Genomic DNA, 22,986 nt, shown 5'->3' with positions numbered 1-22,986 from the left:
GAAGTGAGCAAGGCTGTTGCAAGGTGTTGTAACTTTTAGGGAAGAAGGGTGCCAACAGACAAGCCTTCACCTCAGGTGAAGTGACTGGTCTCCAGCCACAGCCTCTGTCCATTGGCCCAGAGGCTCCATTTAAGTTCTGGCCTTGGACTTCGCTCCCTGTTTGGGCCATGTCATAGGAGTACATATCTCCAGTCTGGTCTGTGCTGGACCTCATACCTATGTTGTTTCCTAATCTCTGTCTTCAGCTTCTGGATGCAACTCAACACTTGGTCAACAGGTTGTGCTATCTGTCCACACCAGCTGTGCTGAGGCTCTGTGGGGCTGTGCTCTGGTCATCGCTCTAAGGAAGCCTCCTTTACAGAGCAGCCTTTTTGCTCCCCTTGGGCCAACTTGTCTTAGTCCTCTTTCAAAGCAAACCAGGTAATAGAGCAGTAACCTGTGATGGTGTGGGAGTTCAGCCCCAAGCAGTGACTGAGGGCCACACACTGCTTACTCACTCCTAGAGAAAAAATGAGTAGAGCCTCTGTGAGTCAGGATAAGAACAGTTCACTGACAAAATCACCATAAAAGGGGAACAACAACAGCAAATTACACTCACACCTAGCCTGAAGATAACACAGACAACTGCACAACTTGACAGGAACACCAACCCAAAACCCCAGCCATACTCAGCCTGCCCTAGAAGCACCCAGGAGCACCCCTCCCCAAGCAACCCCTTTTATGGGAAAGTGACATCAGGTGGCGTGGGAACAGCCCAGGCTGACTCAGCTCACCTGGACTGGCTGCTCCGAGAGCTGAACTCTGGCCTGGCCACAACCAGAACAGCTGTGAAGTCAAAGTGGAGCTAGGGTAGGGCCAGAAGAGTGTTTGGGTTTTGCAATATAAGCTTTACAAAAGCTTTTAGGAGGTTTCATCAATAAATACTAAAAATCCTTTAGGGAAAATGTGCAGGAAAATGGTTCATGTTCCTAATGGGCCATCAGAGTGCCTCAAAAATCTGTTGTGGCATCGGTATGTGTAAGCTATAAGCACCTAGAGAAGGTGAATAGTGAAGTAACAAGCTGCAGATGCTAAACAAGCTTTTCACAGAATCACAGAACTGTAGGAGTTGGAAGGGACCTCCAGAGATCATTGAATCTAACTCTCCTGATAAAGCAGGTTCCCTAGGACAGGTTGCACAGGGAGGTGTCCAGATGGGTCTCAAATATCTCCAGAGAAGGAGACTCCACACCCCCCTGGGGAGCCTGTGCCAGGGCTCTGTCACCGTCAACATGAAAAAGTTCTGCCACATATTGGTGCAGAACTTGCTGTGCTCCAACTTGAGGCCACTGCCCCTTGTCCTGTCCCCACAGAGCACTGAGAAGAGGCTGGCGATTTCCCCCTGTGTCCCACACTTGAGATACGTATGAATATGGATCAGATCCCCTCTCAGTCTTCTCCAGGCTGAACAGCCCCAGTTCCCTCAGCCTTTCCTTGCAGGGGAGATGCTCCAGGCCCTTATCATCATTGTAGCCCTAGTTTTGAGATTGTTCCGGCTAAAACTGATGCATCACTTTTCACCACGGATTACAGGACAGACTCTTCGTGCTTGCAAGCATTTTCTGCAGGAAGCAGCTACCGTTCAGTACTGGGCAGACAGGAATTAAAGGCTTGAGCCAGCTGTGGGCAGCGATGGGGAGCCCTGGATGTTCTGAAAACATGACACACTTGCACAAATGGCAAGCCACTAGAGAGCAGCATTAGATCAGGACTTCTGTTATGTGCCTAACAACCTGTGAAACATTAGGGTGATGTTTGCAGTTGGACACTGGTTTCAGATCAGATTTTACAGAACCGGGGAAGCTACAGACCACCAGCCAATCCCATCTAGCTCAGCCCTTGGGTACTTAGATGCTCAGACGCTGAAGCCAACCTTTGTAGCTTGACTCCAGGAACCCAACTTTCTCCATGCGTCAATTTCAAAAACAATTAGTAAAGTTCTCTTCATCCTACAGCTACTGCAAACCAGATAAAACCGAATTAGCTGTAAAGCTCTCAGCTGATTCTTGTCTCTGGCCATTATCTCGGCTGAAGGCTCACTGACATCTGTAATTATCTCCAGAGGAGAGGCTTTGGACTCCAGCCTCTCTACTGTTATGGTATCATCTGACACTGAAAAGGTAAAAGATAAATGGTGGAAAGACAGCAGAGATGGCTTGGGAGGAGCGGAGTCCAAAGACACGTTGGTTTCAGACTAATTTCAACACAAAGGTAGCATTTACACCATGGCATTTTGGGTTTTTTCTTTTAAGAATAAAACTTTCATTTAAATTAAACAAAAAAAAATCTAAAATGCAGAAATATATCAACATATACTATTGTCCTGGTTGTGGCCAGGCCAGAGTTCAGCTCCTCAAGCAGTCAGCCCTAGTGAGCTGAATCTTCAGCCCAGGCTGTTCCCACACCACCTGACATCACTCCCCCATAAAAGGGGCTGGGACGGGAAGCAGCTCCTGGGTGATTCCAGAGCAGGCTGAGTGTGGCTGGGGTATCAGGTTGGGCCTTAAATTGTGGAGGACTGTTACCCTCAGGCTGGTGAGGTACTCTGTTGTCACTAGTTGTGAGCATTATGTGCCACAGGCTACTACTGTTCACCTTTCATGGTGATTTTGTCAGTGAACTGTCCTTAGCCCAACCCATGGAGGCTCTGCCTGTTTCTACTTTGGGAGCGAGTGAGTGGTGTGTGGTGCTTGGCTGCTTCTTGAGGCTGGACCCCCCCAACTATGGAACAAGATGCCCTAAAATTGGTGAATTGTATTGAAATTAGCATTCAAGTGTTTATGTATCAAGCACATGCTATGCTCTAAAGTTAACCTTCTCCATGAAAGGTTTGCTTTTGCTGGCAGAGCAGGGACCGGTTATACAAAATCATAGTTTTGTGATTATGACCTTTTCTACAAAAGCCAAAATGTTTTTACTGCACTTGATCAAGGTCAGTGGTTTAATTATTCTAAACTGATTGACTGAATGGGAACTGAAAAGCAGGAAAGCTCATTTTCTTCTCCCAATCAGTAAATAATGAGGCATGAATGCATGCTTTCACTAATCCAAGCATCCCGAAGGGCACGGTATCTGTAAACAGATAACTCTGTAATAGTGTAATTTTAAACACAAAGCAAGCTTTGTGTGTGTTTTTATTATTTAACTCTTTCCAGCCTGTTACAACAGTTTTTCATTTAATGATTGCAAAGTTATTTAGAAATGCTCTTCAGCAGAATCCAGTGACTGGCCAAGTGCAGTGTCACACTACGGGTTTTAAAAGAGTAGTCATCTCATAGGGACGATACTTTCTATGACTGTGACCTCAGTAAAAAATGAGGACTCAATATAGTATGAACAACTGACCTGTTTAAGCATATAGAGCTACCCTGAATCTTCCTGCAAAGTAATAAGCTTTGTAAGGAGAACACACATGTCAGCTAAGCCCACTGCTTGTTCACCAGCAACTGTCTGCTTAAGTTTTGGTGTGAACAGCTGAGAAGCTGAGTGTTACAGTGATATTCCACTGGGTCTGTGGACAACCACATGGCCTTTCACTCTCTTGAATTTTGTTTCCCTTGGGATTCATCCACTCTAATGCTTCAGCTAGGGAAAGTGCCCTCTGCTTTCTTGTTATGGAAAGACCATTGGACTTGCCATTTGTCTTCCTTCTGATACCTATAACTGATACACAGCTAGGAAAAAAAAGCCCTGTACTTAAATACCAACAGGGTGTTGTTTTTTCTAAAGTGACCATTTAATATTGTGGTTATTTAATACTGTGGGTCGCATTGTGAAGGAAGTGTTCTTTCTCTGTTGTGGAATGAAGGTGAAACTAAGTATTCACTAAGAATGTTGGTAAACACTGTGTTAAAATTCCTAACAAACAGCAGTGATAAAATACCTGGCAGATTGTGGATGGTGTGGCTAAGAATGAGAAATCTCATACAACCGTGTAAGGGAAAGTGTACAGGAGAAAGAATGCAAGCTACAGCTGTGTAATCAAATTATTTGGGTAGATAATGAGACTGAGACCTGAACGTTATTCTGCTAGAATATCAAAGCAGACAGTGTAGACAAGCAGCAGCATAAAGGAAATTTGCATCTATGAGACAACTTCTGATAAAGTGTTATCAGGTGATATGAGACTTTGGTCTATTAATTAGCTTTGAAAAATACCCAATTCTTTCTGGCAGTCAGGAAAATTAATTAAACCATGGGATGAATCTCCTGACTTTGGTCTGTGGTCTGCAGTTGAAGTCAGTAAGGTATTACAGTCTTCCACAGACTAGACATCCAAATCTGCATGGAGGAACTTCAGAGGGCCCTTTGGTCCCTGCCTGCTGCATGCCAGGAGTGACCCAGCTCCAGGCTCTGCACACCAATGGGGTCTTGTCCTCTTGTTTCTATTATCTCGTAACTTCTGCTCTCTCCCCTGTCATTTTGTGATGTGTAGCAGAAGAAATTTGCTCCTGTGACTCCCCATGCCTCTCTCTTGAACCCAAGCTTGAATGGCCATGGAGGTAACTTGGAACTGTGTGGGAGGACCTCTGGTTATCGGTATAACAAGTTAATGAGGACTTCTGAACTTCATCCTCTTATCAGCCAAAGCAAAAAGGGCTCTCCACCCTCTTACTGCAGTATAATCTATATGGAAATTATAACTGGAGATGAATTGTGGAGCTTGGAGAAATGTGGAATATTTTATAAAGTTTAGGAACAACCTATTAGTAAGATAAAATGAAAATAGTAGTGAAGCTTTACATAACATCAACTAAAATTTTCCTAGTGGAGTAGGAGAACCAGCCCATTATCTATCTGGAAAGGCACCCTCTGCCATCTTGATCTGCTGTGAACCACATTGGTTCCTCTGAATTTTGCCTTTGCAGGCTATTCCAAAGGTTTTCTTGCTTTTCTCTTAAAGATCTGCTGCAGCAATTCCTCAGGATTTTCTAGAGTACCTATGTATTCACTCAGGGGCTGAAGCCGGGAGGAGAAAGCAACATCTGCCTGCTTATGGAGGTGTTCACGTGTCTTCAACATGAATATTCCCATTGTGTGGCTTGCTCTTACAGTGTGGGTTTCTAGGACTCAGCCTACCTTTCTAGGCTTCTTTGTATTCATGGACATCAAAGACAGGAGTGCTTCCCAGAAGATGGGAAGCCAAAACTCCGGGAGCTGGTGGTTTTATTTATTTGTGTACTCCAGAGAGACACAGTCACTGCCAGGGATGATTATATTGCAAGATATGGTATCAGAAAAACAATTTCAACCAAAAATCGGATTCATCTCTGGCTCCAACAGATTTCCAGTGCTTCTGGCCAGCAATGCCTGGCTGAGAGCTGCACAGAGAGCGGGTGGGCTGACAGACAGGCTCTGTGGAGCTGGGTGGCTCCTGCCAGCAAGCTATGGAGTTTCTAGGACAGGTAGTTCAGAGGTGGATGGATCAAAGCTCCCTGACATTGAGTTTTGCTGTAAACAGACTGCTACCGGATATCCCGTCCCTTGGTCAGCAGTGGGGGGACCTGCAGCAGCTTGTGGCTTCTTAGAATTAAAGATGAGTCACTTGAAGGTTGCTGGATTTTCTTTCCTATTGCTCCACTTCCTCTGTTTTCTGAAGATAAATAATAAATGAGAGCCTGGAAATTCTCTTGAGAGGTCCTGCAGCTTGTTTGTTTTGTGCAAATACTTCTTGTTATCTAATTTCATTACACTTGTTAACAGCAGCAGCAGCTTTCCCGTAAAACTCGCCCCAAGTAAACTAACCACAGCTTTGAGAACTGAGCTGCGGAGCGGAGGAGATCAGCTCAGAAACTTGAAGATGAAATACTTTCTTCTGCCAGCTCATTTAGCATTTCTCTATAGCTTTGCACTAAGTAAACCTGTTCAGGTGTGTCCCTGCTCTCAGATGTTTAGAACTTATGTTGCTGCTGCTGAGTTGCTGTGTCTTAAAACAAGTTGCAAACTTTTACTGTTGTGATTCTACATGACAGGAGTTTTCTGCTATGGAGATAAGCATGTATTAAAAGATGTGCATTTTTTTTTCCAGGTAGCTACAGGAAATGATGACTTAGGTGAGTTTTATTGAAATTATTATATAAATGTAGATTTTTGTTGGGGCTGCTTCTCTACACCTCACTCATTATTTGGTCTGTTTTTCTCTTTGAAAGTATTTTCCAGTGTCACATTCATAGAATTCAGATTACTTTTAAAGTTGATTTCAGTGTGTTTATTTCTGCTTTTGTGATAAGTTAAAGACACTGAGCAATTGCTTCAGATTACTTTTAAAGTTGATTTCAGTGTGATTATTTCTGCTTTTGTGATAAGTTAAAGACACTGAGCAATTGCTACATGGTATGTTCTTTTTCCATATGTAGCCTCAGCAAATCAGAATACTTTTCACTTTGACTTTTCCTATATGATACAGAGCGCTTCCCTGTCTGTTGTACCCATGGCTATTGTCAGGTTTTGGCTTAATAACCTGTAGCTCTTGTCTGTGGGAAATGTTCTAAGTATTTGGGAGTGAGAACTGAGGATCATGTCGTACTTTCATATGTCAAATTAAGAGTTAACCTGGAAATTAATTGCTTGCATGCACTCAATGTACATGATAAAAATAGTCCTTTAATTTGTATGATTCATCCCACTTTTACTGAGGTCACTTAGGATTTTTCTTTAACTCCACGAGCTCTAATGAAGAGAACAATGACTTACAATACTGAGCCTTCCACTCAGAACTCTCCCAAAGCTTCTTAAGCTAAAATATATTTAGTCACGACTTTGATTACAGCTGCCCTATGACATCTATATTAATATTAATCTTTCCCATCCAGGAAGCCAGGCAGACCTAGCCAGCCTTACCATATTGTGAATGCTAGGTTCACTCAGTCTTATTTTACTAATCCTTTTCCATGTCACTGGGAAATTAACTTCAGGGAAAGAAACTTCCGAAGGTACAGAAGCTTGGTTAGTGTATACCTCCTTGTCTCCCTTTTGTGCATCCATTTGCTTTCTCAGTGCTGTGTATGTTCCTTATTTTTGTCATCTGCTAGGTGGTGAAATAGCTGTGCATGAAGGGGACATCCTCCTGAGGAGAGGGCGACGCAGTGCAATTGACTGTGAGAGTTGTTTATGGCCCAAGTCACAAGATGGACTAGTCAAGGTTCCAATTAACATCTCTTCTGATTTCTGTGAGTGTGCAAATGGATGCTGTGAAGTCAGCATTGATCTGCTGGTCTCTGTAGTCTGTTTTCTGTTTCTGTGGCAGGCAGCAAAAACAATCTTTGTCCAAATGAGAATTGACATGTCTCTCATGCTAATCTGCTAGCCCTATGGTTGCTTGGCTAAGAGTCCAAACATTCCAGTTATAGACACTAACATGTGTGGTTATGCGGAGTAGTTGTTATATAAATACCAGCTAATTAATGTTAATTACAAATATTAGTTCATTCCTGCTAGCTCCAATGCACTTTGAAATTTAGCAAGTACAGAAGAAGGAAGATAATTTGTTCACATTATGTATGTCAAAATTCCCACTCAGAGCACTTCTTTGAACACTGTAATTTTCTTTCAAATCTCATAGAAATATTCCCACACTAGAAATCCTGTGGAGGCAAAACCAGGAAAAATCTGTGGAGATATTTTTCCCCTTATTTCTCTCTAGTCAGTACCTTTGTGCCATGCAAAAGGCTGCAGGACTGATTGCTTAATCTAGCAGACTTTATTCCAGAAGACTTCATATGGGTTGTGCAGGTCTTTTGTCTCCTCTCTGCTGAGGGTTCCCTGACCTGAGCTTCCATACAGACCCTTCTGAAGAGACAGAAGTGACATACAGCCTGTGCCTGATGCCCATTTGTGGTGAAGGGGGACCCATCTTATCACTGAGTTGAGGAAAGCCCAGTCTTTGTGTTATCTAGGCTGCTCCTCTTCCCATGTGTTTCCAGAACTGCAGCATGCATATATTCTTGTGGTTAGGTGAAGGTTATTCCATCTACCCCTCTCTCCAAACTTTAAAGATGAGGAAATTGAGATGCAAATCAGTTGTAGAGGATTCATAACTGAGGAAGCCAATCTTCAGAAGTAGATGAACACTCCAATCTTTATTTGGTACCTGAATAGAAACACTGATCTTCAGAGCCTCTCAATGCTGGATGTTTCAAGGGGCATGTGGCAGATGTTTGCTATTTCTAATAAACAAAATAGGTTTTTGGTGCTTACCTACAGTTGGGTGGCTCATTTGGGATACTTTAATCCAATTACTTGTACCTGAAACCATTTAATTTTTTCCATTCTATGTCATGGAAGAAACACCACCAGTCTCGCTCTCCATCAGCTGTCTCCTATAGGATATGCATAAGGGCCAGCTGTAATTCTTACCTCTCCCCTGAAAAGTCATTTCAACTTGAAGATCTCTGGAGGCTTTTTGCCTTTTTTATGCTTGTATGATAAAAAGCTAATGAATGCTCTGAAGTTTTAAAGAAGTGCACCCCATCAATGCACCTTGTTTTGGACTTACCAAGGAAGACTTCTCCTAGCCCCTTTCTCTTTTCAGCAGTGACAGAGAGAGCTTGGATTGGTGATGCTCTGCAAGAGATCTCCACACTGACCTGTGTGCAGTTTGTAAATCGCACTACAGAAAGAGACTATGTGTATGTTGAACGTGGGCAGAGGTGAGCTCCCTGTCTCCTCAGAGTAGAAAAACCCAAAAGGTATTTCAACTTGTTTTCTGTTTTCATCTGGATTTAAGTAGTTGCCCTTTTTTATCCTAGGAGTTGAGATTAAGCAGGTGCAATTTTTCACTTTCCTTTAGATATACTGATAGTCACATCAGTTCATAGGCTGCAGTTACAGGCTGCAGGAATAAATGCGAGGACTTAAAGATAATAGGGTATAATTAAAAATGAGATTTCCCTTAGTTATCATAAAAAATTAAAGAACTGTAATTGTTTCAGGTTCATTGCTTAACTACTTAAACTACTTCATCTTAATTTGATATAGAACCACAGAATGGTTTGGGTTGGAAGGGACTTTAAAGACCATCTAGTTACACTCCCCTGCCATGCGCAGGGACACCCTCCACCAGACCTGGGTGCCCACAGCCCCATCCAAGCTGGCCTTGAACACTGCCAGGGATGGGGCAGCCACAGCTTCTCTGGGCAGCCTGTGCCAGGGCCTCACCACCCTCACAGGGGAGGATTTCTTCCTAATATCTCATCTCAACCTACCCTATGTTAGTTTAAAATTACCCCCAGTCCCTGACAAACAGCCCCTCCCCAGCCTTTCTATAGGCCCCTCCAGGTACTGGAAGGCCACTATAAGGTTTCCCCAGAGCCTTCTCTCCAGGCTGAACAAGCCCAACTCTCAGCCTGTCTTCACAGGAGAGGTGCTTCAGCCCCCCAGTCATATTTGTGGTCCTCCTCTGGACTCACTCCAAAGGCTCAATGCCTTTCCTGTGCTGAGTGCCCCAGAACTGGACACAGGTCTCATGACAACAGAGGAGCAGAATCACCTCCCTTGACCTGCTGGTCACACTGGTTTTGATGCAGCCCAGGATATGGTTGGCTTTCTAAGCTGCAAATGTGCATTCTGGCTCATGTTGAGCTTTCAATCAACCAACACCCCCAAGCCCTTCTCCTCAAGGCTGCTCTCAATCCTTAATTCTCTGCCCAGCCTGTAGTTGTGCTCGGAGTTTTGGTGACCCATGTGCATGACCTTGCACTTGAACTTGTTGAACTTCATGTGGTGCACACAGGCTCAGCTCTCAAGCCTGCCAAGGTCCATCTGGATGGCATCTCTACCCTCCAGTGTTGACTGCACCACACAGCTTCATGTCATTGTCAAACTTGGTGAAAGTGCACTTGACCTCACTGTCCATGTTGTTGACAAAGATGTTAAATACCATTTTACTGTCTAAAATTTGCCATACTCATTACAAAAGCTTTATTTCTCCCCTCTGTATTTTGGCAGCTTTCAGAAGCCCAGATATCTCGTGGCAATGACTATTTGCATGTCCCCTTCAGTGACTGCACATCTGGAGGGCCTTTGTGGCATAATCAGTGCATCTGTTTCTTTGTATTTGCTGAACCTGATTGCTTTGGTTATGGGTTGCCTATTCCTAGCTGCTGGTCTTACTTTGGAAAAATTGGAGGACGTCAAGCAGTAGGCCTGGTGAAAAATGGCTGCATGGATAAAGGAGCAATTCAGCATGAAATGAACCACGCGCTGGGCTTCATCCATGAACAGGCACGGAGTGATCGGGACAGGTTTGTCAAGATTATGTGGGAACACATCATGGCAGGTATGTCCACTAAAGCTTACAAGAGAACATAACTTTCAGGTAAAGGAGAACACCGATGCAAAGAAGGAGCATGATTCATTCTGTATGAATTGCAGCGGTGCAATCAGTGTGATGGAATTTCTCATTCAGTGTTTATCCTATGGGAATTTCTGTGGTTACATGTAAGCTAGTGTGGTCCTCCAAGACAGGTGCAGCCTAAAAGTAGCGCTTTGTCCTTATTTTGATTGCCATATTGAGCCCAGACTTACCTTACCAAGATCATAAGGAATGTGGTGAAGGCTTGGCCAGGAGATGAGACTGTGGGACTTGCAATTGAGCTCAGGATAAACATGATATTCAGAGATCATGGTGGGGAATCACACAGCAACTCTATTCCAGGGAAAGTCATTGAAACAGGGAAGGCAGCAGGCATCTTGGCATTGAGTAAAGTGCACATTACCTAAAATGTAGATAAACAGGAGACTTGATGCAGAGAGAAGGGACCACTAGTATGTGCAAAATTCTGGGACCCGGCATGGAGCGAGAGGAAGAAGTGCAATTATTTCCTCCTTGGAGAGAATAATATGCACTGCTGTGAAAAGGAGCAACAGGGAGTAAGCAGGATTGGTAAATAAGGAGAAAATAAGATAATACTATCTAGAGAAAGGAATGCAGGGTGTATAGTTTGGGTAGGCACCCTTAATCTGTGTGCTGGGAACATGGGAGCATACGCAGAGCTCCAGGCTCTGTCTGGGGAGGGGATGGAATGGTAGGACATCCAAGGGAAGTGAGAAAGTACATAGAAGGAAGGTAGGAGAAAAAAGGACAACCCACAACAATTGTAAAAGATAACAGAGTACTTTGTTTATTATAGAAAATAATAATAAATGAGGCAGGACAACTGAGTACCAAATTCTGGTGTCTTCAGCAAATAAAACATTCAACTCTTCCATGTCATGCACAGCTGAAAATATATCTATCTTTTTCTCCAGATGGAACTTGATTGTTTTTATTGCAAATTCCTAACACACTGTTTTCCAAACTTTTTTCAGCTATTCCCATGATATCCTAAGTAAATTCCACTTGTGCTGTTCTTTATTGAGCTTCCAGCTCTAGTGTTAAGGTGCAGTTTTGCTATGAATTGCTTGCCATTGAACAGCAGGGGTGTGCCATGTTCAAAAAGCTAGCAAAGAGAAGCTGAAAGCATGAAATTACATCAAAGATACTAGTCATGTGTTTTTCAGGGGGAAGTCCACAGGTCCAGGTGTTGTCATTCCTAAAGGATACAGAGGTAGCCAAGCTTTGATTCAAGCACAGTACCAGGAAAGGATAAAAGAGAGGAAAGGTGGGGAGAAGATAATACCATACAAAAGGAGATGGGGTAGATCTTCAGTATTTGGATGGCATCCACTAGGAGTGGAGGCTAGGAAGAGTGGTGTGATGAGGGAATGCACCACAAGCACCTTAGGAGAAAACTGCAAAAACACACAGGGAAAAGGAGATGGAGAAACACAGCCATGTTCATGAGGACTGTTAGCATACATCTCCTGTAAAAGCACATTGCTGTTAGCAGTGCTGATGGTAGAGCTCCCCTGACCTCCGTGGCGCAGAACTAGACCTTGAGACCTTTTTCTGTTTTCCAGCTCTCCCACAAAATCCATTTTTCTCTTGCCAGGCCTGCAGCACTATGAATGTTTGCTGGGGTTTGTTTTTACCCAGCAATTTGGCTTGGAAGCCATCCTACTTCTTTGTTTTGATAAAATGCAGCCTAATCCATTGCTGTCCACTTAGCTCTTTGAAACCCAGCTTGTTTTTCCTGAACTTTTTTTTTTGGGGGGGAAAAAGCTGTATTCAGAGTTTTCAGCCAAAGCTTCCTCTTCTGAGTCACTACACTTAGATTCTGGCAGAGGTAGATTATTTTTTTAGAGTGGAAAAGATGGGTTAAGTCCCCACGTGTGTGTGGGTCTAGACAGCCAAATCTCTCTGGCATGTGATGAGGCAGATCTGAGTTTTCTGGGAGCCCCTCTGTCCAGCCAGGCTGCTGTTACTGTTTTAGTAAACCAATGCAGCAAGGCACTTAGGTGCCAAACAGTAGCCATATGCTTCGATGTTTCACTGCATTTGAACTGTGTTCTCTGTTCATCACCTCAAAAGAAGCTGTGTGCTTGCTGATAATTCTTTCTGAAGTCAGTATAGCAGATAAGAGGAACTGAGATAAAAACCTAACACAGTCAGGAAAGCCAATGCTGCTGAGAACAAGACTGAGCCCTGAGGTTTTGAGTTATGAAAAGCTCCAAAGTCATGTTTATCCCCAAACTTTCTATAATTCAGGATTTTGAAGCTTTTCTTTGCATTTCCTAGCCCTCACTGGGACCAGTGCTGAAGGACATTACTGGAAGAGGCTGACTCTGACTGCAAGCCTGCCAGCCAAGCTGTGCAGGCTCCAGAGATTTTTCTGACAAGTGTCCAACCCTGAACTCTTGTCCAGATGGTTTGTGGTTTACAAACCACTAGTTAAACAAATGAAGGTACAGATGTTGAACTGGAAGGGAGTGCTCAGTGGTCAGATCATTAGCCTTGGGGCCAGGCTGACTGCACACAGCTCCCCACTCTGACATTGCTTGCTTGCCTGTCTTACCATGGATGAGAGTCCCAGGGTGTGATGTGTACTCATGCTCTCCAGCCAATGGAGAGAGAGGTACTTTTAGTGGAAGGACTTAGCAAGACAGGTTGGTGATCACCCACACACATCTCTCATGTTTTGATCTGGGTGATCAGCTAAATTTTCCTCTCAGGACACTGGTGCAGCTTTGGGGACATAGGTTGGATGCTTATAATGTTCAAGATAATAAACTGAAATGTATTGAAAGATTAATACCTTTACTTAGAGTGAAATGGATTAATTATATGAAAACTTTGACTTACTTGATTTGGTTTATATTCTGAAATCTACTATGCTGAGGGAAAATGGGTTCCCCCAGGCTGAAAAGAGGCTCTGGTGGCTCTGGCAGATCCGAGATTTCATGAGAACAAGTATTTGTATCCTAAGTTACTCTTAGAATCATGACAGCATGCAGTGTACTATTAAAGCAGTAATAACTGTTCTGACTGAAATGTTGCTTTCCTGCCTTACAGGAGAACAAGGGAACTTTGGAAAAGTGAATTCCAAAAACCTGGGCCTTCCCTATGACTACTCTTCAGTGATGCACTATGGCGCGTAAGTTGTTTTCTGGGGTGTCTTTTCAAAGAAGCAAACAGCTTCCAGATCTCCTGCTCAGACCTGGGGAGAAGGGATTGCTTTGTGCAGGGAATGACTTTAGCCGCTCGCTTAAAAATGAGCGAATGGATGTGCTTCTGTTGTCAGCAGGATTCCTGGAAAACAGTTGATACGGACAAAAGATAAAAAATAGGACAGTGTTTCCTTTCACTGTACTCCTGTCTCTTCCTAGAGGCCTCTGACATGGCTATGTCAAAAGTCTAACCACACTGAGTCACTGATTTCTCTGAAGTCTAAACAATTTCATTAGTGTAGTAACAGCTGATAACAGTAATATTTAGGTGCAGAGAGAAGAGAGATGGAATTTTAAAGATCACTAAGATGTGTGCTGCTCCATATTCATCCGGGAACACTATCTAAGGTTGCATTTCAGTCCATAATGTACAAACTTGAGTCATTTTCCTTCTCCTTTATTTCCAGTAGCAAGTAATGACTACTGAACAAACCTGTGAAATGAAACTTGTCTAGCAGGAGGCAGGAAATCACAGATAGCAAATAATTAGTAACTGAGGCAGAACTACTCCTGCTCCATCACCTCAGGAATCATGCAGGTGGAATTCAGTTCACTTTGCCAGGACACTGGTGCAAGCTCTCCTCACCCAGGAAAGTGCAGCTTTTTCTTTCAGGTGCTGCACACAAGATAGCTGCCATGCTGGTCCTCTTCAGGGAAGACTGCTTGGTCTCTGAGAAGTTTCTTGCCCTTTTCAATTGAAATTCTGTGCATGTGGTAAATGAAAATGATTATGCAGTCTGAGAACATCACTGTATGAGAGAAGTGATCTAGAAATGCGTTTTCCTTATTTCTACAGGTATGATTTCTCCAGTGCACCAGGGAAACCAACCATTGTACCAGTTCCTGACCCCTCTATACCCATTGGGCAGAGAGAAGGGCTAAGCAACTTGGATGTAGCTAAAATCAACAAGCTCTACAAGTGCAGTAAGTGCTGTAGATAGAAGGCATGTGAATCCTTATACAGCTGATGTCTGAAAGCACTGTTGGATACCCCCAAAGGAACTCAGCCCACAGTCCTTTCAATGTATCTCTCCCTCACTCTGCAAGAGGGCTGGTATGTGTGTGGAAACAGGTTTGTCCCTGTGCCAAGCTGCTGCCTTTTTGGAAAGGTCAATTTACTTTCAATAATTCACTGTCATTCTGAGTTATCCTCACCTAGTCCCTGCTCTTTGACATAAGAAAAATGGAAATGGTGGCTGTTACCTCTGTCAACTCCTCACTCCAGGAAAGCTCTGAAGGTTGTGAAGCATGTAAACTACCCTCAGCTGTGATTACAGATAGTCATGGGCATCAGTAGTGCCTGCAGGGTTGTGATTTATTTCAATTAAAAAACTACTGCAGAGCTATAGGTATGGGTGCCATTTAAGCTGATCAGAACACTGCTTTGAGGGGAATTCCCCAGGCTTTTTGTATAGTTACCTTCTCCCTTGCCCCATCCATTTCTTATCTCATCACTGTGGCACCTTAAGGTCTGGAAATACCTAGCATTCCTCTGTAGCAGGAACTCCTACCTGACAAACTTATGAATATTCCCATTTGCTGATGGGTATTGATATACTGATGTCACTGAAGCTACTCCCGTGATTAAGGAAGTTCAAGATCCAGGGCTCTTTTAGTAAAGTAAAATTTGTGAGTGAACAACTACTCCTCTAAAACAGTAGCTGAAGCAGGTAAGTACCTTCACTAGCTTTTATTTCACTCACAGATTCTGAGTAACTTTTATACTCAGGAACATCAACACAACTCTAAGCTTTAGAATTTATTTCTCTTTTAGAAGCTTGACTGGTGCAAATCTTTGGAGAGACTTTGTCAGGTTTTCTGAGAGATTTCTGGGCAGTTTTCATTCTCTTCAACCCTGTTTTGTTCTTCCCTTCAGATCACTGTAGCTCTGTGTTACCTAAATCCAAAGGCTCCTTCTCCTCTGCCAATTACCCATTCCCATACCCGAACAATAGCAACTGCCTGTGGTTGATACGTGTCCGTCGAAGTAAGGTAATTTTTATTAGGAGGAAAAAACCTGGTTTGAACCACTGTGTCAAGGCTACAGGGCATTATTTCATTATTATGACTACCCTCTGGGAGTCATTCTCATGGACCATGACATTTATTTTCTTACCCGGTGAATGAAAAGACAGTCTCAACAATTTTCATACGACTTAAGACCATCAGATGCATTATTTAACTTGATTCTTATCCAGCTGGATGGCTTTTCAAAGACAAGCAATAGTCAAGCATCAATCACTGGGCTCAGTAACAGGGTAGCTAGGTGAAATTCTATGCTGGTTTTATTCAGAAAGTAATATTTCAGTGATACATAGATAGTAAAAGGAATCAAAGTCCTAGCTCACTGCAAATCAGTTAAATGATGTGAATCTTTCCCTGTGTATAGCATTAAACTCAACATCTGTTTTCTTGTTTCTCAAGATTTTCCTGCAGTTTGAGGCTTTTGATCTCCAACCGTCCCCAGGCTGTTCTTCTGACTATATAAAAATTTACAATGGAAACAGCAAGAATTCCCCTGTCTTGCTGGACAAATACTGTGGGAAGGGGCCGCTGCCCTCCTTAGTGGCGTCTGGATCCACAATGCTGGTAGAGTTCGCAAGTGATGAGAGCAATGCAGCCACAGGATTCAGAGCCTCCTACAGCAGGGGTATGAACACTCCTCCTGAACTTGGAGACAGTGTTTTTATGGAAGAACCAAAAGAATATTTGAACATGTACTCCATAGTAGGGCTTTTCCTGTGTTTATTCTTTACATTCCCATTGCAAATGCAGGCTAGGCAATGATAGACCAAAGGCTGGTGGTCAGCTGGAAACAGAAAAAGGGATGTTGCATGAGTCTCATGTTAATAATCCTGAGAGCCCACTCACATTCTTCTGAGAGCCTCTGCTGGGCTTCTTCACATTTTTAGAACAATTTCTTTTATTAAATACAATGCAGTGACTGTAATAGGAGTGGAGCCAAAGAGCACAAAGACTGTAGAACTTGGCAAGAAATCTCAACAAATGAGATTTAAAGCAATATGTTAATCAAGATTTTGTATCATTTTATGCAAGGGGAGAGAGATTAACCTTGTGTGTCTGAATTTCTGAACTAGAGGCTTTTCTTACATTATGTGATATGCAGTACTTACTGTAGTTACTTGAGGGTTTACAAACATACAAATGCATTATGGATAAAATTCTGTTGTGCTACAACATTCTTTCAGTTAGAAGGCAGTAGCTCAAGTCACTTGTTACTACCTTATTTCAACTCAAAAGGCAAACTTTTTAAAGAATAAATTGAAGAAGTCTTAAAATGTATCCTTTTGACTCTTTTTGCATGGATTTTGGAGTCACTTCCAGATTGCATTAGATCTAGCTTGATATTGCAATCTTGAATGCCTGAGATTTCTTTTTCTGAAAGCCAGTAAGTTAGTACCTTTAGAATGCTGTGCTAATATGGTAACAACCAATTGTAAAGACAGATCTAGCTTTAGATGCAGCTGTTTCCTGTCCTCCAAAGGTTATTTAGCAGCCATGTGTTCAGCTCCTTCAGTACAGCTGCTGATATAAATGTTAAGTGAAGAAATCAAATATTTCTGTGGTAGATTTTCATGGTAGCACACTTTTTCCTGGCGTGAAGAAAGAAGAGTAAAAGCAAGCTCACTTCTACTGCCAAAATACTCTTGTTAACATGCCTGTCCCTGTTTTTCTTCTTTACTCCCTAGTGAATTGTGGAGGTACTTTCAGAGACTCACATGGAGTCATCACCTCTCCAGACTACCCCAATAAATACCCCAAAAACCGAGCATGCTTCTGGGTCATCAGTTCTCCTGTAGGATACAAGGTAAGGGACAGGTTAAATAATTTGTGGGTTTCAGCTGTGTTGTCTAATGGAATAATTTTTTTGCCTTGGAAAATAACATTAAATGTCATTTTTTGAGCAAGTAAAAATCTGAACACAAAAATCCAGTTTAAGAACTTATGCTGGATCTTGGTATCTGAGACATTCAGCAAGGGAAAACCTTTACACGACCATGTGAACTCTTATGAATTTAGTTTGTACCAGAAGGTTTTGTTCAGAGTAATCCCTAGGTAAGAGTTCCCACTAGAAAACCAAAACCTCACACAGGTGCTGGTTTTATAATTCTCAAGAGAAAAGAATTTAATGTGTACGAGATTGATCTTGTCCCTTGCCTCTCCTTCCAGTCCAAGTGCTGATGAACTAAGCAAATAATTTGTTGCTACTTTGCATTACAATATGGAATCAGGATGTGGTGCAAACACAGCATAAAAAAACAGTGCCTCTGGTTAAGGAAATCATGCTCTGTGCTTGCTACAAAGGGTAAGGAAAAGGATATAACCTGGAAGCAAAGTGCTCTGATTGTATTTTCCCCAGATCTCTCTCAAAATGTTATCCTTTGAGCTGGAAGACAGTGACAGATGCATCTATGACTACTTGCTCATACACGATGGAAGCCGACCAACATCCCCCGCAGTTGGCCCTTACTGTGGGACAGAGAAGGTTGCAGACTTTATTTCAACTGGGAACTTTGTGCTGGTTGAATTTCACAGTGATATAGCTTGGGAGTTGCCTGGCTTCGTGATGACTTATACATTCGGTAAGTAGTGCTATAGAGATGGGAGTTGGAAAGCACAGAATGAAATTGAGACCAAGTAGCCACAGGTGAAAGTCAGGATGCTGACAGTTTCAGCAAAAAATAGAGCTCCCAAATATTTTCAATAAGCCTGGAGCTTGATCTGTTAGTCATATGTCTACTGTGGTATAATTTGCGTGATGAATTATGGACAAAAACATTCCTGCCTGTGGGATGGGTCTGTCTGAGATGGTAAGCTTTTTGTTACAGTGTTTCCACTGCTGGTGATGCATGGAAAGATACCCTAGCACAACTGGAACTATGTAAGCAGCTTTTCAAGAACTTCTAGTGTTAGAAACTGTGCTGATAAAAGTTCAGAATATGGCTGTGTAGCAACTTTAACCTGTACTCTGACCGATATTACTGCCCAACCCTAATGTGCATTCCAGCATGCATGCAGAAGAACCTTCAGGTGCACGCTTTGAAGCCAGGCTCACTTACACAGTTCATAGAATCATAGAATGGTCTGGGTTGGAAGGGACCCCAAGGATCATAGAGCTCCAAACCCCCTGCCACAGGCAGGGCCACCAACCTTACAGGCTCCTTAGTTTAGCCTGAACCACTTTATGCTGAAGGTGCCAACTAGGATGCTTGTTCAGCATCTCAGCTCAAAGACTTGCACTACTCCTCTGTGACATGAACCAGGGTACAGATTTAACTAAAACAGTTGAAGTGGTAGGAGAAAGCAGTGTGGGAGAGGGAATGGGGTGAAGCACCTGTTTTTGCCACTTTGCTGTGGCCTGAGTCAGGTATTATAATTGTCCATGGGGTATTACCAAAATATTCTTTCAAAATGAAGCCTGAAAACCTAATGCAAAGCCCACTGAATGTAAATGGAGCCAGTAATTTCAGAGAACATATTAGGTGTGAAGTTCCTTCTCTGCAGAGAGAAACCCTCATCCGTACCTCTGAGGAGATACCTGAAGAGGAGAAAGAAATTGCCACTGTAGACAGCGAACACTTTGCCTCGACTCGATGTATTCAGAACTGAACACCAATGCCAAACTGAAAGATGCCAAAATGTAATAAATAATACAAGTTCCTGCTGCAATCATGCCTTTGTGGAGAAGAGCACATAGAAGATGCCAATTTGCTTTCCTGAAGTGAGAAAGGCAGCCAAGAAAGTTCTGCATTATGCTGACTTTTGGTTTGTGGGTTTTTTAAATGATCTGTAATGTGTTCCTTTTTAAGCTCTGGTTAATTTTCACCCTCAGAAGAATGATAATTGGTAAGTTGTGGACATCATCATGGTCCAGAGCTTGCTTGCCTCAGGGTGGGAAAGTGCATGCGCAGCAGGCAACAAATATTTGTAGTTCTTACAAACTCCTGTCTTCCAGCCATAAAAAGTGTTCCTTCACTTAATTTGTCTCACTATTTATATTGGCATCTTTTGGAGGATGTAACAGTTTTGGCAGAATGAGGGGAAATTAAATTCTATTTTTAACCTCCACTTCAGACTGCACAAAGCCTAGTTCTGCGCCCTGAGTCTGAGGACTTTGGAGGAGGTACAAAAGTAATAACCCTTAAAACCCAGAGGTATCTAGCAGTGATGAATATATATATATTCCCACATATGTATGTATCTTGTGACACAAACAGGTATTACCTTAATTGTGTGCAAAACCAAATCTGTGCTGAGAGACCCACTTCCACAAGCCTGTGTGTGCAGTAGAGACAAGAGTGTTTGTGTCCATGTATTCCAATCTTACCTGATTTGGGACTGTCCAGGCTCCTACTTGGGAGGCAAGTCAAGGCCTTTGTGGGGTATGCTTCTGTCATCTGTAAATACCAGAACAGAGATCAACCAGTTACTGCTGTAGGATAAGCCGGTTTGGAACAAAGCACTACAGAAACACACTGTATTACTCATGGGTCTCTTTCTGTGTTTAATTTAAAACACATTTCCCTTACATAAGTAACTGTGGTTAGATGACGCTTGTGTGACTAGAACCCCAATGCCTGGCAGAGAATAAGGGCAGCTTTTGGCACACTGATAGTACAGTTGGTTCCTTGTCTAGAAGAAAATGAGCCTACTGAAACTCAGCTTCCAATTTCACTGCAGTGATGATCTACACTTTTTGTTGCACTGAACTGCACAGAGAAACATTACTACCTGGGGGAGTTAGGAGACAGAAGTCCCCATTTTTGATTAATGTGAAGTCTTTTTCAGACCAAAAGTTTTACTTCTAGTTGTGGGACACAGGGAAATAGCCAACCTCTTTTCAATTGTCTATGGAGAAAGAACAAGGGCCAATGGCTTCAAGTTGGAGCACAGGATGTTCTGCACCAATATGCAGCAGAACTTTTTCATGGTGAGGGTGACAGAGCCCTGGGACAGGCTGCCCAATGCTTCAAGTTGGAGCACAGGATGTTCTGCACCAATATGCAGCAGAACTTTTTCATGGTGAGGGTGACAGAGCCCTGGGACAGGCTGCCCAAGGGGCTGTGGAGTCTCCTTCTCTGGAGATACTCAAAATCTGCTCAGATGCCTCCCTGTATGACCTGTCCCAGGGAACCTGCTTTGGCAGGGGGGGTTGGACTCAATGATCTCTGGAGGTCCCTTCCAACCCCTACAATTCTATGATTCCATTCCAGTAGTCAAACCCCAAGATTATCAAGGCTAATACACTGGGGCACAGTTTCATGGTAAGTTAGAGAATCACACAGCATTTGCAGCTCTATTTAGGTCCAAGAAGGTACCACTTACTGTGCAACTACTGAGTTCAGCAAGGAGAAGGCATGTGAACCGAAGGCCCAACCTATCCTACGTTTCAAACATCAACCGAAAACCTTACGGACCAAGTAGTCACACAGGATTTTAATAACCGGAGTTCCCTGTATCACAGGGCGTCTTTAGGCAAGAGAAAAGCCGACGCTGCTGCTGTTCAGCTGCCAAGTGTCGGGCTGGTGCAGGAGCTGGAGACCTGCGGGGGCCGGGCCCCCTCTGGTGGACATCAGCAGGGGAACCTCAATGTTCCTCTCCTCCACACACTGGGGAGAGAGGTCACAGTTCTCCGTCCCTTCCCGCAAATTCAGCTGGAGAGTTTCCAAGGTTAAGTTCGATTGCTGCTGGCAGCACTGCCTGGGCAGGGAGGTTCTTTGGGTCGCTGCTCGTGCTTTGCACGAGTCACTCCAAATTGCACCTGTCCCTCAGGAGCATACAGATGGAAATTTCCTCTTCCTCTTTTTCCACTGACCAACTTGACAGCAAAGACAGCATCAAGCAAGTCTTTTATTTCAGTAAATTCCAGTTTATATTTGTCTTGCTTCTCTGTTTTACAGTACCTGGCATTCCCAGGTGGTCTCTCAATACAGCTGCTGGGCAGGTGTAGAGTTCAACCTCCAAGTTTTACACAGTTGTCTTTCTGATGTTCTTTACCATGAACAATCCCAAAAGCCTGAGAGGAACCCCCAATTTTTATTTTTATTTTTTCCTTTTGGATTTAGCTTTATTCATCTATCAGTGAGCCTTAGTTCCCTGAACAGATCAGCTGGTTTCCTAATTTAATCATGTCCATCTTTACAGTGTGGACTTTTCTATTCAACTGGGAAAGAATGTGAGATGTAACTGCGAACTAGCACAATGAGTAAGATGACTCATGGGGACAAATGGTACCTAGAACTGCACTTGGTAACATTTTTACGAGCAGTGTAGGACACGGACTCCTGATGCTATCACAGAATCGCAGGGGTTGGAAGGGACCTCCAGAGACCATCGAGTTCAACCCCGCTGCCAAAGCAGGTTCCCTAGGACAGGTCACACAGGGAGGCATCCAGACTGGTCTTGAATGTCTCCACAGCCCCCCTGAGCAGCCTATAAAGTATATAAGCAAACCCTGGCAGAATTATTGGCTGGGGATATCGAGCTCCATTGGTTAAGTATTGGCTGGGGATAACGATATCTCATTATCGAGTTCAGCTCGTTCCATCCTCTTCAGAACCAGAATCTTGCCACAGGCTTAAGACACATAGACCCTCACCAAAACAAGAGTGATTTCAGCACGATCCTGTCAGCATTAAAGAATATACTTGTGTTATGAACACCCAACATCAGCTAATGGGCAAAAATGCAGCTCCCTACCAAGTAGGGAAGCTGTACTGGGGTCTGTCACACCCTGCCTGGCTAGGCAGCGGTGCTGCACTGAAACCGCTGCAACCAGGCCCAGCCTGCCGGCCCTGCCTCTCCCACCTCAGCAGCGGCAATGCCTTTCGTTCCTCGGGGAGCACCGAGCGCCATGGAGAGCGAGCTGGGCCGGGCGAGACAGCCCTGAAGGGCGCAGAGCCTGAGGCGAAGCCCGCGCTGCGGCGCCGAGCCTGCCGCCCTGTACGCCCTCCTGGCGCTGACGGGCCTCTCCTCCTCCCCGGCACACGGCAGGGTGTACGGGGACAGCCGTTCCGCCGGCAGAGCCGGACTCTCCGGCGGGCTGCCTACTGGGAAACTGGGGCTTCCCGGCCGCCGACACGTCGCTAGGGTACCGCAGCGCGCCGCGGAACCGGATGTTTTAGGGGCACGCAGGTGCTCCCGGCCTGCCCGGCCCCCTGGGCAGTGTAGTCTGCCCGCGGAACGGGGAGGCGGGGAAGGCGGCTCGAAGGACTACGGCTCCCGTCGGGCCGTGCGGGGCGCGGGGCGGTGCCTGTGCGGCGCCGGCTCGCTGTGAGCGGGGTGGGAGGGAGGTGTTGCGGCCTCCCCGTTGCTGGTGGCCCTGGCTCGCTTCTGAGCTCCGCGTCTGCGGCTGTTACGGGGCCGGGGCGGCGGGGGGAG

The 22,986-nt window shown here is 44.1% G+C and overlaps 1 protein-coding gene across 1 annotated transcript; it reads left to right on the top strand.

Annotated features, from left to right (window-relative positions):
• Positions 1-5,839: 5,839 nt before the first annotated feature.
• LOC311191047 (astacin-like metalloendopeptidase) lies at positions 5,840-22,882 on the top strand (the record flags this gene model as incomplete). The annotated part of the gene is made up of 12 exons (XM_084263143.1): positions 5,840-5,910; positions 7,036-7,208; positions 8,570-8,687; positions 10,137-10,315; positions 13,430-13,511; positions 14,381-14,508; positions 15,461-15,576; positions 16,009-16,234; positions 17,295-17,413; positions 17,966-18,188; positions 22,352-22,548; positions 22,772-22,882. 12 exons carry the CDS (start codon positions 5,840-5,842, stop codon positions 22,880-22,882), a joined length of 1,743 nt encoding a protein of 580 aa, XP_084119269.1.
• Positions 22,883-22,986: the final 104 nt, after the last annotated feature.

This window comes from Gallinula chloropus, assembly GCF_964237585.1.
Source record: "Gallinula chloropus genome assembly, chromosome: 4".
In the NCBI taxonomy this organism is placed as follows: domain Eukaryota; kingdom Metazoa; phylum Chordata; class Aves; order Gruiformes; family Rallidae; genus Gallinula; species Gallinula chloropus.
This window is presented reverse-complemented; position numbering and strand designations above follow the sequence as displayed.